The sequence below is a fragment of the Trichechus manatus genome, unplaced genomic scaffold (genome assembly GCF_000243295.1).
Source record: "Trichechus manatus latirostris isolate Lorelei unplaced genomic scaffold, TriManLat1.0 scaffold00155, whole genome shotgun sequence".
Lineage (NCBI taxonomy): Eukaryota > Metazoa > Chordata > Mammalia > Sirenia > Trichechidae > Trichechus > Trichechus manatus.
Genome location: NW_004444091.1, coordinates 4,791,617 through 4,806,468, shown reverse-complemented (window position 1 = coordinate 4,806,468; position 14,852 = coordinate 4,791,617). Strand labels below are relative to the sequence as shown.

Genomic DNA, 14,852 nt, shown 5'->3' with positions numbered 1-14,852 from the left:
CTCCCATGTGATCAGAGGTGAGAGCTAAGGAGTTCCACGGCTCTGCCAACCTCACCTCCCAGAACTGTCTTCCTCCCCCAGCCCAGCAAAGGGGGCCAGGAGGGGGTGGGGCCACACTAAACCGGGGGGCAACTGAGGGTTCAGAGAGGCAGCCAGCCCTGCAATTTGCGGTAGAGACAACTGGCGAGAGTAAGGGTGCATTGGCCCCCCACTGCAGCTCCGCCACCTCCCAGCTAATGGGCACTTCAGGGGATTCCTGTGCCTGGGGTGGAGGCCAGAGCTCACCATGTTCCTGGGGTTCGACATGAGGAAGTGCTGGGCTACGTGGGCTGGCAAGAGGTTGAAGAGGATCCTCTTGTTGTCCAGTTTGACCTTCTCCATGTCATCACGCTCCTCTTCTGCCTGAGAAGGGATGTGAACGCGGCCCTGGGTTAGTCCCGAGAGGACCTTCATCCACCTACCCCCATTCCACTTCATCCAGATCCTTCAAACTCAACTCCTAGTGCACGGCTGTCTATGCCAGTCTGCCTTCTCTCCCCCAACCAGACACAGCATTTAGAGATCAAGTAATAGGGGCCAAGGGACCCATGCATTTTTAGACAAGACACCACCCCGACCAGTGGAACACTCAAAGCACAGACAAGGGCTTCACCATCATCTTCAGGGTCTGCCCCACGTCCTGTTCTGGGGATGGGTCTGTCCCAGAAGCTCTTTCATAGGCACGTTCCCTGCTGCCCCAGCCATACCAGCCCTCGGGGCAGCTGGGGCTGCCCTCTGCCTTCCCCCAAATGCTGAAGCTAGGTGGGCTGGACACCTCCCTAAGGGCCCTCATTTCCTCCAGAACACCTTCCTCCTCCACTAGGAGCTCACTTCTCTCTGGGACAGGGAGACGAGTAGAAAGGCACGAGGGCCTCGGAGAGGGCAGATCTGGCCCAAAGTAGGGCAGCAGAAGGCTGGCTTTCTGCATCAGGGAAAGGGGGTAAGATGTCAGCCAGGCTGGGGTGGCAGCTGCGCAGAAGCAGGAATGGAGGCTGCAGGCGGCATGGTAGCTGTATGGTCTTGCAGAGATTAATAAACCAAGCAGGGACGACCCCCACCTCCTCAGCGACCCTGAGGGCTCAGGAGGCTGTGGGCAAGGGCTGACTGCAGCAGCTGGCTGGGCACAGGCGTTCAGAGGTAGAAGCTTCCGTGATTACTGTATGTTAGCGCTCCTGCCTCGGCGCCTGGCACAGACCCGACCCAGACAAGGAGCGTGGCGTGGATGCCGCTGTGCTGAGCCTGGGGGAGAGTTCTGAGTGTGTTTCAGCATGCACGGAGGCACCAAGCTCGTCAGCAATAAAAACAGTACAATGACGCCCTGGCTTATGTCCCAGCTCTGCCACATAGGGGCTGGACACAAGAGGAATGTGCAGCCTCTGTGCTTCAGCGTTCTCATTGTAAACGGGCATAAAACAACCAGTTTTAGAGGCACCATTCATAGGGTTGGGGGAGGGTGTGCTGCCCAGAAACCTCAGAAAGTGTAGCCTACTTTTTGTATTGTTGTTACTATTATTACAGATGAAGTGGTCAATTACACACCGCTAGATTTCACATACAAATGCTACCAATTGAAAGAAAGAAGCTGAGATTACTAAAGACAGACAGACCACCAGGTGCTATGGACTCGACTCCGACTCACGGCGACCTCACGTGTGTCAGAGCAGAATTGCATTCCATGGTGTTTTCCATGGCTGAGTTTTCAGAAGTAAATCACCAGGCCTTTCTTCTGAGGCATCTCTAAGCCTCAAACCATAAGGATCCTGGCTTGAGAACACCTGTGGTCACAAGGGGACAGTGAGACCAGGCTGGGTAGGGCCTGAGCCTCAGGCCCCCAGACACCTCCTAGATGTTTTCTGGGAAAGCAAGGCTGGTGGTGAGTCAGTGTGATCTACAAAAGAAGTCATCAGGGAGACCAAATGACAGTTGTTTTTACCCTGCTCCTTATAAGAGGGTGGACAGTCAGCAGAAGAGGAGATAGAAAGACACCCAGGGCTGCATCACCTGATGTCGGCTAGACCTGGGTCCTGCCTCCCACATGGACTGGAGCGGGCTCTGCCAAATCCTGCAGGCGGGCAATGGCATCATGAGGGGGGTTTGGGGGGTGCAGACCACACCAGGTGACATTGGAAGTGACACCAAAACGACTTGTCTATAAAATTTTTGTGCAGTGTTCCAGCAGAAATTTATTTATTTTTTATAAAAATATCCCTGTAGTTAGTTAAAACAACAAAAAACATTTTTCTTACATTAGCCCAGCTTACATGTACCAATATACCTACACGGCTAAAACTCTATGCTAATTTACTTTTGAACCTTCTAATGCGCTCTGGTCAGAGCTGCCATTATTACCCAATTACAATGACGCTTCGAATCACGTGGTTTCATCTGCACACGCTACAAGTACGCTCTGCTGTTTTCACTGCTGCTGGTGTTTTTACAGTAGCTGATTTTGTCAAATTTTCTAACATTTTACCTACAGTATTGTGGTAATTAGTATTTGTGAACCTATATTAATAACTTTTTTGAGAATGAAATAGTAATTAAAGGAAAAGAAGGACCGATATACTGGAATTACAATTTATGAGTAACATTAGTTCAAAAAACATCACTAAGGATTCTGTATGGTCTGGTATGGGAGGAGGTCCATGTGGGGAGGGTGACACCATGAGTTACTGCACTGGGTGGTTATCAACCACTGTGATATGACACCACTGCAGGCACGACCAGCGTGAGAAAGAAAAAGTCACAGCATGGAGCAGGGAGTGCATCTGCATGACGAGGTCTGTGTTTCACATTGAGTGTGACTGCGGCCACAGTGCTGATGCTTCCCCACATCTATTTCTTACTCTAGGTGTAGTCAAAACATCTGGAAGCCACTGGTATCCAGCAGTGGGTTCCAAGGCTTTTTCAGCACACATTCCTGTCAATAATAACATACTTAACACACACCTCTCCATAAAACACACATCTATAATCATTGTGTTAAGGAGCCCTGGTGGTGCAACGGGTAAGCACTTGGCTGCTAACTGAAAGATTAGAGGTCTGAATCCACTCGTTGCTCTCTGGGAGAAAAGACCTAGCAATCTGCTCCTGTAAAGATTTCTGCCTAGGAAACTCTACAGGGTCACTTTGAGTCAGAATCAACTCAATGGCACACAGCGACATTAACATGTGTTAACATGTTATGTACTAATATACACAAGAGAAAAAAATCTAAAGGATGAGATAAAGAGACAGTAAATATTTTTAAAATAATAGCTTTTATGGTAGAACAATTTTGTTCTCTTCAAAATATCATTAATGTTAATCTATTTTAGTAAGAGCAATGTGATTGAATATGCTTCGATAAAAAAATTGTCGTGTATCACTTTGTGATTAAAAGATCTGGTACCAAGTTCGGTTTATTTCAACATTTGAATTAAATGGCTAGCAAAGTTGGTTGTGCTTCTTAAATCATCATCTATATATTAATGAGGAGCCCTGGTGGCACAGCGGTTAAGCGCTTGGCTGCTAACCAAAAGGCTGGCAGTTCATTTGAACCCACCAGCTGCTCCACAGGAGAAAGATGTGGCAGTCTGCTTCCATAAAGATTACAGCCTTGGATGTCCTATGGGGGCAGTTCTACTCTGTCCTGTAGGGTCGCTATGAGTCAGAGTCAACTCCACAGCAATGAGTTTTATATATTAACCTCCCCATAAATGCAAAGGTTGAAATCTGACTGGTAAATGTCCATCTTCCCCAAGCTAGTTACTCTTACAAACCAACGAAGACCTACAGTGTTAGATATTTTTAAAAAATGAGGTGAAAATCCACTGAAATTCTCTGTTTATAAGATTCTTTTCAACCAGCCACGAAACTCTATGTATTTTTAAATAAAGAGTTCTTGTGGGCAACACATTATTTCTGTCAACAAAATCACAGGGTGAAATCTACCGCACATGCCCATTTTCAAAATGTTCCCTTCATGGCATAGTTTCTTGCAAAAGGCATTTCCTTTCTCACTTGCCAAAATTCTCACAGAATCTGTGTGCCTATCTTTCAGAAATAATTTACTAGAGGGCATTCTATTGACAGTTACTTGGCATCTCACAATAGGTCACAACTTTGGAATGCTTATATTTTGTAAACAAGAACAAAACAAAACTAAAAAATAGTGTAACCTGACAACTCCCCTGAACTCTCATGTTCGATAATCAGCAAAACGCTGTGTGTTATACGTAACACTGTCATCATCCTTACAAAGCAGTATGGAGTTTTCTGGTTATGCCAATACAGTCAGCGAACCCCTAGCCCCAACACCTGTCAGCAGCAACATCCCCCAAAAGCGAATGGATGATGGGGATGGTGCTGTCCTCCCTCTGCCTTGGAAGTGACCCCCTCCCCGTCCTGGGAGTGACCCAAGGACATCTGGCCAGATCAGACAGCCACTGCCAATTCATTTTTCAGATATTAGGAACGTATGCTTCTTAATTTTCAGATACGAATCACTATAACCAGAGTTTCTGATGTTCTATCTCAAAACCTCACAGAATCATCTCCTGTGCCTCCTGGGTGCACACATCCCTCTTGGGAGAGCATGTCCTGCCCTTAGAACCTCTTGTCTGTGGAAGGAGAGAGACGGAAAGGGATGTGTCCAAGCACACAGAGCAGCTAAGACAAGGGGCCCTCAGCTCCAGGACAGGAGAACTTAATTTCTAACTTTGGGGCTGAACTATTTCATGTTTAATTCTTTTTCAACCATCTATTTTCACTTGAGAATGAGGTGCTCCGTAAAGAGCGTCTGGGTCCCAGATGGTGTACAGCTCTGTGCAGTACCGCAGGCCCTGCAGAGGGAACAATCTTGAGGTTCGGAGTATACCAGGCGTCAGGGTACACATGTTGCACACGCCCAGAGTAGCCCCCCGGCCCCTCCCAAGCCCTTGTTGTCAAGAGTGTTGAAACATCAGGATATCTGGGGGTGGGGGGCGGGCGGCATCAGACCCCACACTCTTTAGGGCCCCTTCTACCTCCTAACATTCTCCAACTCCATGAGTTTACCTGGTGGTTTTCCCTCCCCTCTTAAGGGACATTCCTAATGCTCACCATTCTCTGGCTCTTCCACTTCTAGGGACATAGGGTATTATACATGGCCACCCCCTTGAGGACATGTGACTGGTGACTGGCCTGGCCAATGCAATGTGGACCCTGGCTCTCCAGCCCCTCTTCCTGCTGTAGCAAGTGGGGACACTCCAGTGCCCAGTGGCTGGGGCCCCAAAGGACAAAGTGATGGGGATGGCCTCCTAGCTAAACTTCAGTGGACAGTAGTGAGAAGAGGGATAAGCCTTTGCTGATTAATACTACTGACTTTTAGGGTGTTTGTTACTGCAGCATAACTGAGCCTAAGTCCTCAGAATGCCATTCTTTGAGAGGGATTCTAGAGGACAGAATCTTCCGTGCTTTTCCCCTACCCTCCCTCCCTCACAAGTTAGACTCTTATTGTGCACCTGTCTCACTACCTCCATCCACTCTTGCACGTGGCAGTCCCATATGATGTCCTTCTTGTGCCCCCTGAGGATGTATGAGGCCACTGCCCATCTCTCCACACCTGTGCTGGGCCTAGGCCTTGTACTAACTGGTTCTCCCCCTGGCTAGCTTGAAGACCTTCTCACCAAGGATGAGAATTTCAAGAAGCAGGTCTGGAAGATCAGCTTACCTCCAAGGTCATGAATGAATCCAGTCTATAGCCTCTCCCTAAGCAGTCATCCCACCTTCCCTCGGGATCTCCTAGAGCTCGGGCATTCACTGCTTTACGAATTGGCCTCATCCAACCTCAGCGCTCTCAAGCTGCAGAAAACCTTCCTTATGTCAAATCAAATTCTCCCTGCCTGAATCTCTCACACACTGTCCCTAGCTCTGTCCTTAGTCTGCTTTGCAGACCAGCCCTGCAGGGAAGGGAGAACTTGATCCCCACCCTTCCCACGTCCTGCCCTCTAAGAGCTGAGCATCCTCTGCTCCTTATCTGTGACAAGGTTTCCAGATGCTCATTGCCCTGGATGTCCAGAACTGAACCCCAGCGGCCAGGGAGGGATCTGTGGCCTCCCTTGGCAGGACACTTACCCCAGAATCACAGTGGGGAGGCAGCACAAAATCACAGGACAAAATCACAAGACGAGGGGTTAATGAACTAGAGAGCAAATAAGGAAGATCAAACACACCAAGTCTCCCCAACATCCATCAACCTGGCAGAAGTACTGGGGTAAACAGTAGTTAACTGGGAAGGGTATGCTAGTTTCTGGATACTGGAGATTTAATTCCTAAGGGGCTTCTCTAGCAGAAGTATCATGATGGATAAGTGTAGGGCAACTCTTTATTTCTTAGGACAAGGGTCTAATATAGTAAGTTGAAGGCAAGGATTTGCCAGCGTTTGAGGCAAAAAGCAAAATGGAGATAATATCTGAAAAGCCATAAAGGATGGCCTGTGAGGAAGGTGAAGCACTAGAATGGGATGGGTGAGGCCAGTCCTGCCCCTGGAAGATCTGTTCTCCTGGACTCTGCAGAACCGTGAGGCCCTACTTCACCCTACAAAGGCAGAAACTGAGGCCAGAAGACAGGCTCCAGGTTCCCAACCCAAGCCCCAGCCTCTGTCAAAAGCTCCCTGAGCAGAGCTAAGGCCCCTGTATGATTCCAACTCCCCAAATGTGAATTCATATTTATACAGCACAAAATGGGAACAGATCGAGGACTAGGCTCAAATGTCAGATGACCACACTGAGAGGTAGCACTGTCAGTTAGCATCCCTGCCAGGGTAGGAAGGGCTGCCCTCATGAAGCGTTCCTTCCCAGGCCGCATGTGCTCACCCGTTGGTCTTAGTGGCATTCTGTCCTGAATTCTTTCAATTCCTTATAGAGCCCTCCTTCTCCTTCAGCAGCAGGGTCTGCTTGACTCTTTTCTGAGAGGTGTCAGAAGCTGAGAAGGAGAAGCAGGCACTCACCACCCAGGGCCACACTCACAGTGAGGAGGGTCATACTTCTCCCAGATACTGTAAGGATTAAATGTTTCAGTGAGGGTGCAGATGTGAGCAGATGTGAGCTCCCTTGTTCTACACCACTGGCCTGGCAGAGGGGAGGCTCGAGTCATCCTGCACTGTCACTGACTGTTTTAAAAAATGTACTGTTCTGTGATCATAAACGGAACAGAAGCTCACTGTAGAAAATCTGGAGTTTTAACTGTACAAACACACAGAAGACGGAAAGCATCCATACCCCACAATGACAAGAAAACCAACGTGGTATTGGGGGAGTCTGAATTCAGAGGTCTGCAGGTGCCCCAAGACAGAGGCTCCACTTCCCTCAAGTTCTTATATTGCCTCCTTACTCTTGTTTTGAATCAGGGAGGGAGTGAGGGGACATCTTCCATGCTTGGGGGAGAACATAGAGGTGGCTTCATTAGTGGGACCAAAATTCTTTGTGCTGGTCACAGATGGGCAAGGCCCAGAAGTCAATTTCCTTGTTCTCAGGTTGAGATGCCCTCATCCACAAACTCTAGCTGTGAGTACTTCATCTGCAAAGTCATGATTGTGCCTGCAGCTTAATTCCATGTGTCTAGGCTACCAGAGGGAGAACACCAAAAACATCTTCTCCAACAGGATCTCTTTTTATCGCACGGCAACTTTCATTATCCATCACACTGGTCCCCTAGAAAGCGAAGTATCTCCCAGAATCACTTGTGCTCACATTCTACATTAAAATTATCCTGAATCCTTTCCTAATCCAGATCTCATCCTTCAGAACAATCTCCACTACAAATGTATTCATTTGAAGTCTTGAATATTTTGGGGTGAGTGAGGTAGACTCTCAGCTGTGTGTGCAATACCCTGCAGAGTGACAACTCTCATAGGTATACCATCTCCCTCTTGGCATTCCTTAAGCTGGCAAGAGCAGGTTCATGAGTGGGGAACTGCTGTGGCATTGATGAGAGTGGATCAATCCAGGAGTCAGCAGACTTTGGTTCAAGTGCTGGTTTTGACCTTAGGCCATTTGCTTAACCCTCTGAACCTCAGTGTCCTTGACATGGGGAAAAATAATCAACTAGTGGGGGTGAAGAAATTTAAATAACCATGTGAAGTTCTATTTCTGGCCAAAACAGAATAACAGATTGAAACAACTAGAAAACAAACAACTAGAAAATCAGACAAAATATATAACACCACAAATTTCAAAGTACTGAATATGTAGCAGTGAAAGACAGTGATCCCTGAGTGATGAGAAACAAGTGAGATGAGCCCTACGATTGCCCCAGCTTACTTCCTAGAGAGTTTCTAGGCTGCAGCACAGGGAGGGGGGTCCAGATGGAGCTTGGTGGCTCCCAGAGTTGAGGAGGCAGAGCTGGGAGATTGGGGAAACCAAGGCAGCTAGAATTTATGGGTAGATATTTTAAATGAGAAAGGGCTTTTCTAAGACTCGCAGGGGATCCTCCTCAAGTTTTCAGTTGCACATTGATCGGTACATGTGTGAGGCAAATTCTAGAGGCCAGGCAAAGAATAACGCACAAGGATTACGGGGAACAACCCCCAAAGCTCACACAATGCTAAGAATGACTCCTGCTTCCACCAGCAAGAATGGAAAACCTTACAATTCATGGAGCATCAGGTAGAGCACGGAAAGGGTTTTGCCTCTGTGGTGGGCAAAATTAGTCCTAGAATAAATATTCCTTTAGTTCTTCCTACAAAGCTTAAAAGCAAGACCCCAAAGGATCAAACTGTTTCCAAGTAACTTATTTGGGTTTCAGACGAAGGATCAAGAATATTTATAGGAATATCAAAATATCAAAAACCAAAAAAAGTAAAAATTAAAATGTCTGACATTTAATTAAAAATTAACATTTGTAAAGAAGCAGAAAATTACAACTCATAATGAGGAGAAAAATAAATATATCAATACTGACCCAGAAGGATACAGTCGATTGGATTAGGATAGTGATCCAATCACAAGTACACACAAGTATACTAGTACACCAAATGTATTCCATATATTCAAGAAGCTGGGGGAATCACTGCGTATGTTAAAAGACAAAGAAGATATAAAAAGACCCATATCTAACTTCTAGAAATGAAACCTACACCATGAGATGAAAAATACACTGGATGATATTAATAGCAGATTAAACACTGCAGAAAAGAAAGATTAGTAAACTTGAAGACACGACAATAAAAATTATCAAAAATGAACCACACACATAGAAATAAATCAATTATGGACAACTGATTTTTCACAAGGGGTTAAAATTGATTCTATGGGAAAGGAAAGGTCTCTTTAACAAATGGTGCTGGCAAAATTGGATATCCACATGTGGAAAAATAAAACAGGACCCAAGCCTCAAATCATACAGAAAAACTAACTCAAAATGGATCAAAGACCTAAATGGTAAAGCTAAAACATAAAGTTCATGGAAGAAAATGTAGGGGCAAAACTATGGGACCTGATTTTTTAATAATAGAGTATCAAAGTATCAAACACAACTACAAATGCAAGAGCAGCAGAAGACAAATTAGATAACTGGGACCTCATAAAAATTAAATACTTATGCTCATCAAAAGACTTTATAAAAAGAGTAAAAGGACACCCTACAGACTGGGAAAAAACATCTTAGAGAACGACATATCCAATAAGGGTCTAATCTCTAAAATACACAGAAAACTTCAATACTCAACAACAAAAAGACAACACAATTAAAATATGGGCAAAGGTCATGAACAGACACTTCACCCAAGAGGACATTCAAGCAGCCAACAAAATGCATGAAAAAATGCTCACCATTATTAGCCATTAAACCAAAAAAAAAAACCAACACCAAACCTGTTGCTGTTGAGTTGATTCTGACTCATAGTGACCCTATAGGAAAGAGTAGAACTGCCCCATGGGGTTTCCAAGGAGCGGCTGGTGGATTCAAACTGACAACTTTTTGGTTAGCAGCTATAGCTCACTGCAGCTCTTAACCACTGTACTGCCAGAACTCCCATTAGCCATTAGAGAGATGCAAATCAAAACTACAGTGAGATATTATCATCTCATCCCTGCTAAAATGGCACAAATCAAAATGAAAACAACAAATGCTGGTGAGGATGTGGGGTGATTAGAACCCTTATCCACTGCTGGGTGGGACTGTAAAATGGTATAACCACTATGGAAAACAGTATGGCACTTCCAAAAAACTAGAAATAAAACTACCTGATGATCCAACAATCCCACTTCTAGGTATATACCCTAGATACCTAAGAGTAAAGACATGGATGGACATATGCACACCTATGTTCATTGAAGCCCTTTTTGTAATAGCAAAAAGATGGAAAAAACCCAAGTGCCCATCAATGAATAAATAAACAAAATGCCATGCATACAATACAATGGAATACTGCACAGCCATAATGAATAATGATGAGTTCTCTAAACATAATGTGAATAAATCTGGAGGACATTATGCTGAGTAAAATAAGCCAATCACAAAAGGACAAATATTGTATGATCTCACTTTTATAAGAAGATAAGAATAGGTATATAAACGGAGACCAATGTTCATTAGTGGTTACCAGGAATGGATGGTAGTGGTGGGGAGAGGTGGAATCACTCTCTAGATAGCAGACACTTGTTTTTTCTTTCTTTCTTTTTTTTTTTTTGGTGATAGGAAAGGTAGCACCAAAGATGAGTAAAAAACACACAGCCTGACCAAAGTAAATGATGTCACTAAGAAGTACACAAGAGAAAAGGGCATTTTTGATTAAAGGATATAACGTATATAATTTTGCAATGTCAACAACAACCAAAAAAATGTGTGGTTATGTATGTATGTATATATGCATATGAGTATGGGTGTGTGTGTACATATGCGTGCATATATAGATGTATCTATATCTATATGTGGAGCCTTGGTTGAGCAGTGGTTAAGAGCTTGGCTGCTAACCATAAGGTCAGCAGTTCAAACCCACCATCTACTCCTTAGAAACCCTATGGGGCAGTTCTACTCTGTCCTTTAAGGTTGCTATGAGTCGGAATAGACTCGACAGCAGTGTATATGTATAGACATGCATGTGACTGTATGCACAGATATTCATATATATAATAAAGTACATGGGGGTACAGTTATGAATACTTCTTAGACATACCAACCACTTCGCGAGATTAATTTCTGGGTTTGAAGCCTCATACCATAGTCTCATGGGGCAATTTGGTCAACTGGCATAATATAGTTCATAAAGTTTATGTTTTACAACCTAGTTTGCTAAGCAGTGTCTGGGGTCTTAAAAGCTTGCGAGTGGCCATCTTAGATACAACTCTTGGTCTCTACTGATCCGAAGCAAAAGAGAAAAAGACTCAGAGAAGAAACCAGTTTACAGAAGAGTCTACACGAACCATGGCTTCATCTACCCTGAGACTAGAAAAACCAGATGGTGCTCAGCTACCACTAATGGCTGTTCTGATCAGGGCCACAACAGACGGATACTGATAGAATGGGAGAAAAATGTGGAATAGAACACGAATTCTTAAAAAGTCCACACTTAACGGGACTGGTTGAGACTTGAAAACTCCCTGAGACTATTGCCCTGAGATACTCTTTAAACTTTGAACTGAAACTATCCCTTGAGCTCACCTTTTAGCTAAATAACAGATTGGCTCACAAAATAAAGACTATCACCCGTGAGTACTGTGTAACTTTAAAAAATCATTTACACGAGACCAAATGGTCAACAATTACTCTAGTGCAAAGATGAAGTGGCAAGGGGACAGAGAAACTAGATTACTGGAAATGGAACATCTAGAACAGAATTAATGAGAATGTTGATACATTGTGGAAAATCTAACCAATATCACTGAATGATTTGGGTAGTAATTGTTAAATGGGAACCTAACTGGCTGTGTAAACTTTCACTGAAAACACACTAAAATACTTAAAAAAAAGAATGACACAGAGAAAAAAGAACAACAACAATAAAATGAACAGAACATTAGGGAGGTGTGGAACAACTTCAAGAGGTCTAATACATGTGTAAGTAGGATCTTTGAAGTAGGAGAGAGAGAACGCGTAGAAAAAAATTGGAGAACATTATGGTTGAATATTTTCCAAATTATGTAAGAACTATACACCTACAGAAGTTCAGCAATCTCCATGCACAAGAAGCACGAAGAAAACTCCATCCAAGGCACATTATAATCAAATCACTTAAAACCAGTGATAGAAAATCTTAAAGGTAACCAGATAAAAGCGGCACATTACATATAGAGAAACAAAGATGATAGCAGACTTCTCATTGGAAACAATGCCACGCAGAAGATGGCAGAAAACATCTCTAAAGTACTGAAAGCAAAAAAAAAAAGAAAAAAAATCATCAACCTAGAATTCTATACCCAGCATAAATATCTTTCAAGCATGTAGTTGAATTTTGTCAGACACAAAAAGTTGAAAGATCTCATCACCAACAGATCTGCAAGAAATGTTAAAGCAAATCCTTCCGGCAGAAGGAAGATGATCAGATGGAAATCTAGATCTACGCAAAAGACTGAAAAGCACCAGAAATCATAACTATGTGGATAAATACCTTTTTATTAGTAAGTACCTTTAAAGGTAATTAACTATTTATGGTAGAAATAATAATAATATATTTTGGGGTTTATAAGATACATGGAAATAAAATCTATGACAATAATAGTAAAAACCTGAGACGGGAGAAATGGAAGAATATTATTGTAAGGTTCTTATACTATGGGTGAGGTAGTATAATATCACTTGAAGGAAGGCTATGATACTCACTAAAATAACACAAGAAAGAGTTATAAGCTAATAAGCAGAAAAAAAGCAGATTAAATGGAATAATTAAAATAATCAAAATACAGGCAGAAAAAGAAAACCAAGAACAGATGGGACAAACAGAAAACATCAATATGGTAGATTAAAATTCAACCATCTCAATAATCAAAGTAATTTGAATAATTTAAACAGTTCAATTAAAAGGCAGAGATTTAAAAGACTGGATATAAAAGCAAGACCCAGCTATATATTGCTTACAAGAAACCCACTTTAAATAAAAAGTCATAAACAGGTTAAAAGTAAAATGATGGAAATAGATACAAGAAGAAAGCTGGACTGCCTATATTAATATCAGACAAAGTAGACTTGAGTCTAATATACTCCCTGGGAAAAAGAGTCTTTCCATAATGATATAGGGGTCAATTCACCAAGATTACATAGTCCTAAACATGAATCTACCTAATAACAGATGCTCAAAATACATAAAATATGGAACAATAGGAACTCTCATTCATTGCTGCAGGGACTGAAAACTGGTATAACCACTTTGGAAGACAGTCTGACAGTTGCTTATAAAACTAAACACGGGCTTACCGTATGATCCAGCAATTGTGCTCTTAGGTATTTACCCAAATGAGATGAAAACGTATTGTCACATAAAAACCTGCACATGTATGTTTATAGCAACTTTATTCATAACTACCAAAAACAGCAAGCAATGAAGATGTTCCTTAATAGGTGAATGGATAAACAAACAGTGGTACATTCATACATAGAATATTATTCGGCAATAAAAGGAAATGAGCTGTTAAGCCACAAAAAGACATGGTGGAATCTTAAGTGCATACTACTGAGTGACAGGGCCAGTCTGAAAAAGCTACATACTATATGATTCCAACTACATAATATTCTGGAAAAGGTAAAACTACATAAACAGTGAAAACACATCAGTGGTTGCCAGGGGTGGAGGAAAGGGATGAAAAGGTGGAGCACAGGCCATTTTTGGAACAGTGAACTATTCTCTATGATATCGTAATGGTGGATACACGAAGTTATGCATTTGTCAAAACCCATACAACTGTATAAAATTTCTGAACCCTAATGTCATGAGTTGGAATCAACTTGATGGCAACTAGTATAATGTCATCTATGAACTTTTGTTAATAATAATATATCAATATTGGTTCATCAATACTAACAAATGCACCACAAGAATGTAAGACGTTACTGTAAGAGAAACAGTGTAAGGAGGTGGAGGGGAGGGGGAGTGGTAGATGGGAACTCTGTACTTACGGCAAAATTTTTCTATAAACCTAAAACTACTCTAAAAAATAAAGTATACTTAAAAAATACTTGAAGCAAAAATTGACAGAGTTGTGAGAGGGCCTATTGCAATTATAGTCGCCAATTTCAATACCTTTCTCTCAAAATTTGATAGAATAACTAGATAGAAAACCAGGAAGTTTATAGAAGACTGGAAGAACACTATTAACCAACTTGAGTTAATGTGGACATTTATAAAACACATCGTCCAACTACAGAATACACAGTCTCTTCAAGTGCACATTCAATATGAGCCATTTAGCAATATCAAGAAATGTAAAAAGATTCAAATCATATGGAGGGTGTTCTTGGGCCACACGGAATTTAACTCGAAGTTAATAACAGAAAGATCTCTGGGAAATCCTCAACTAAATAACGTACTTCTAAAGAACACTTGGGCCAAAGAAGAAATCAAAAGGAAAATTAAAAAGTATTTTGAGCAGAATGAAAGTAAAACTACATGCAATATCAAATTTTGTGGAATTCAGCTAAAACAGTATTTTGAGTAAAGTTTATAACACAAAACACCTATATAAGAAGAAAAGTCTCAAATCAATGACCTTCACTTCCAACTTAAGAAACTAGAAAATTAAGAGTAAATTAAACCAAACTATTCAGAAGAAAAATAATAAAGATTATAGTGGAAATCAATGAAATAGAAAACAAAACAATAATACAGAAAAATCAATGAAACCAAAAGCTGTCCTTGAGAA

The 14,852-nt window shown here is 42.4% G+C and overlaps 1 protein-coding gene across 1 annotated transcript in view; it reads right to left on the bottom strand.

The window, feature by feature from the left end:
• The window catches only part of ADCY1 (adenylate cyclase 1), a 250,518-nt gene that overhangs the window by 34,764 nt on the left and 200,902 nt on the right, over window positions 1-14,852 (bottom strand). Inside the window, exon 15 of the mRNA XM_004386117.2 lies at window positions 286-402. Coding sequence (XP_004386174.2) covers window positions 286-402 — 117 coding nt within the window. The remainder of the gene's footprint in view (window positions 1-285; window positions 403-14,852) is intronic.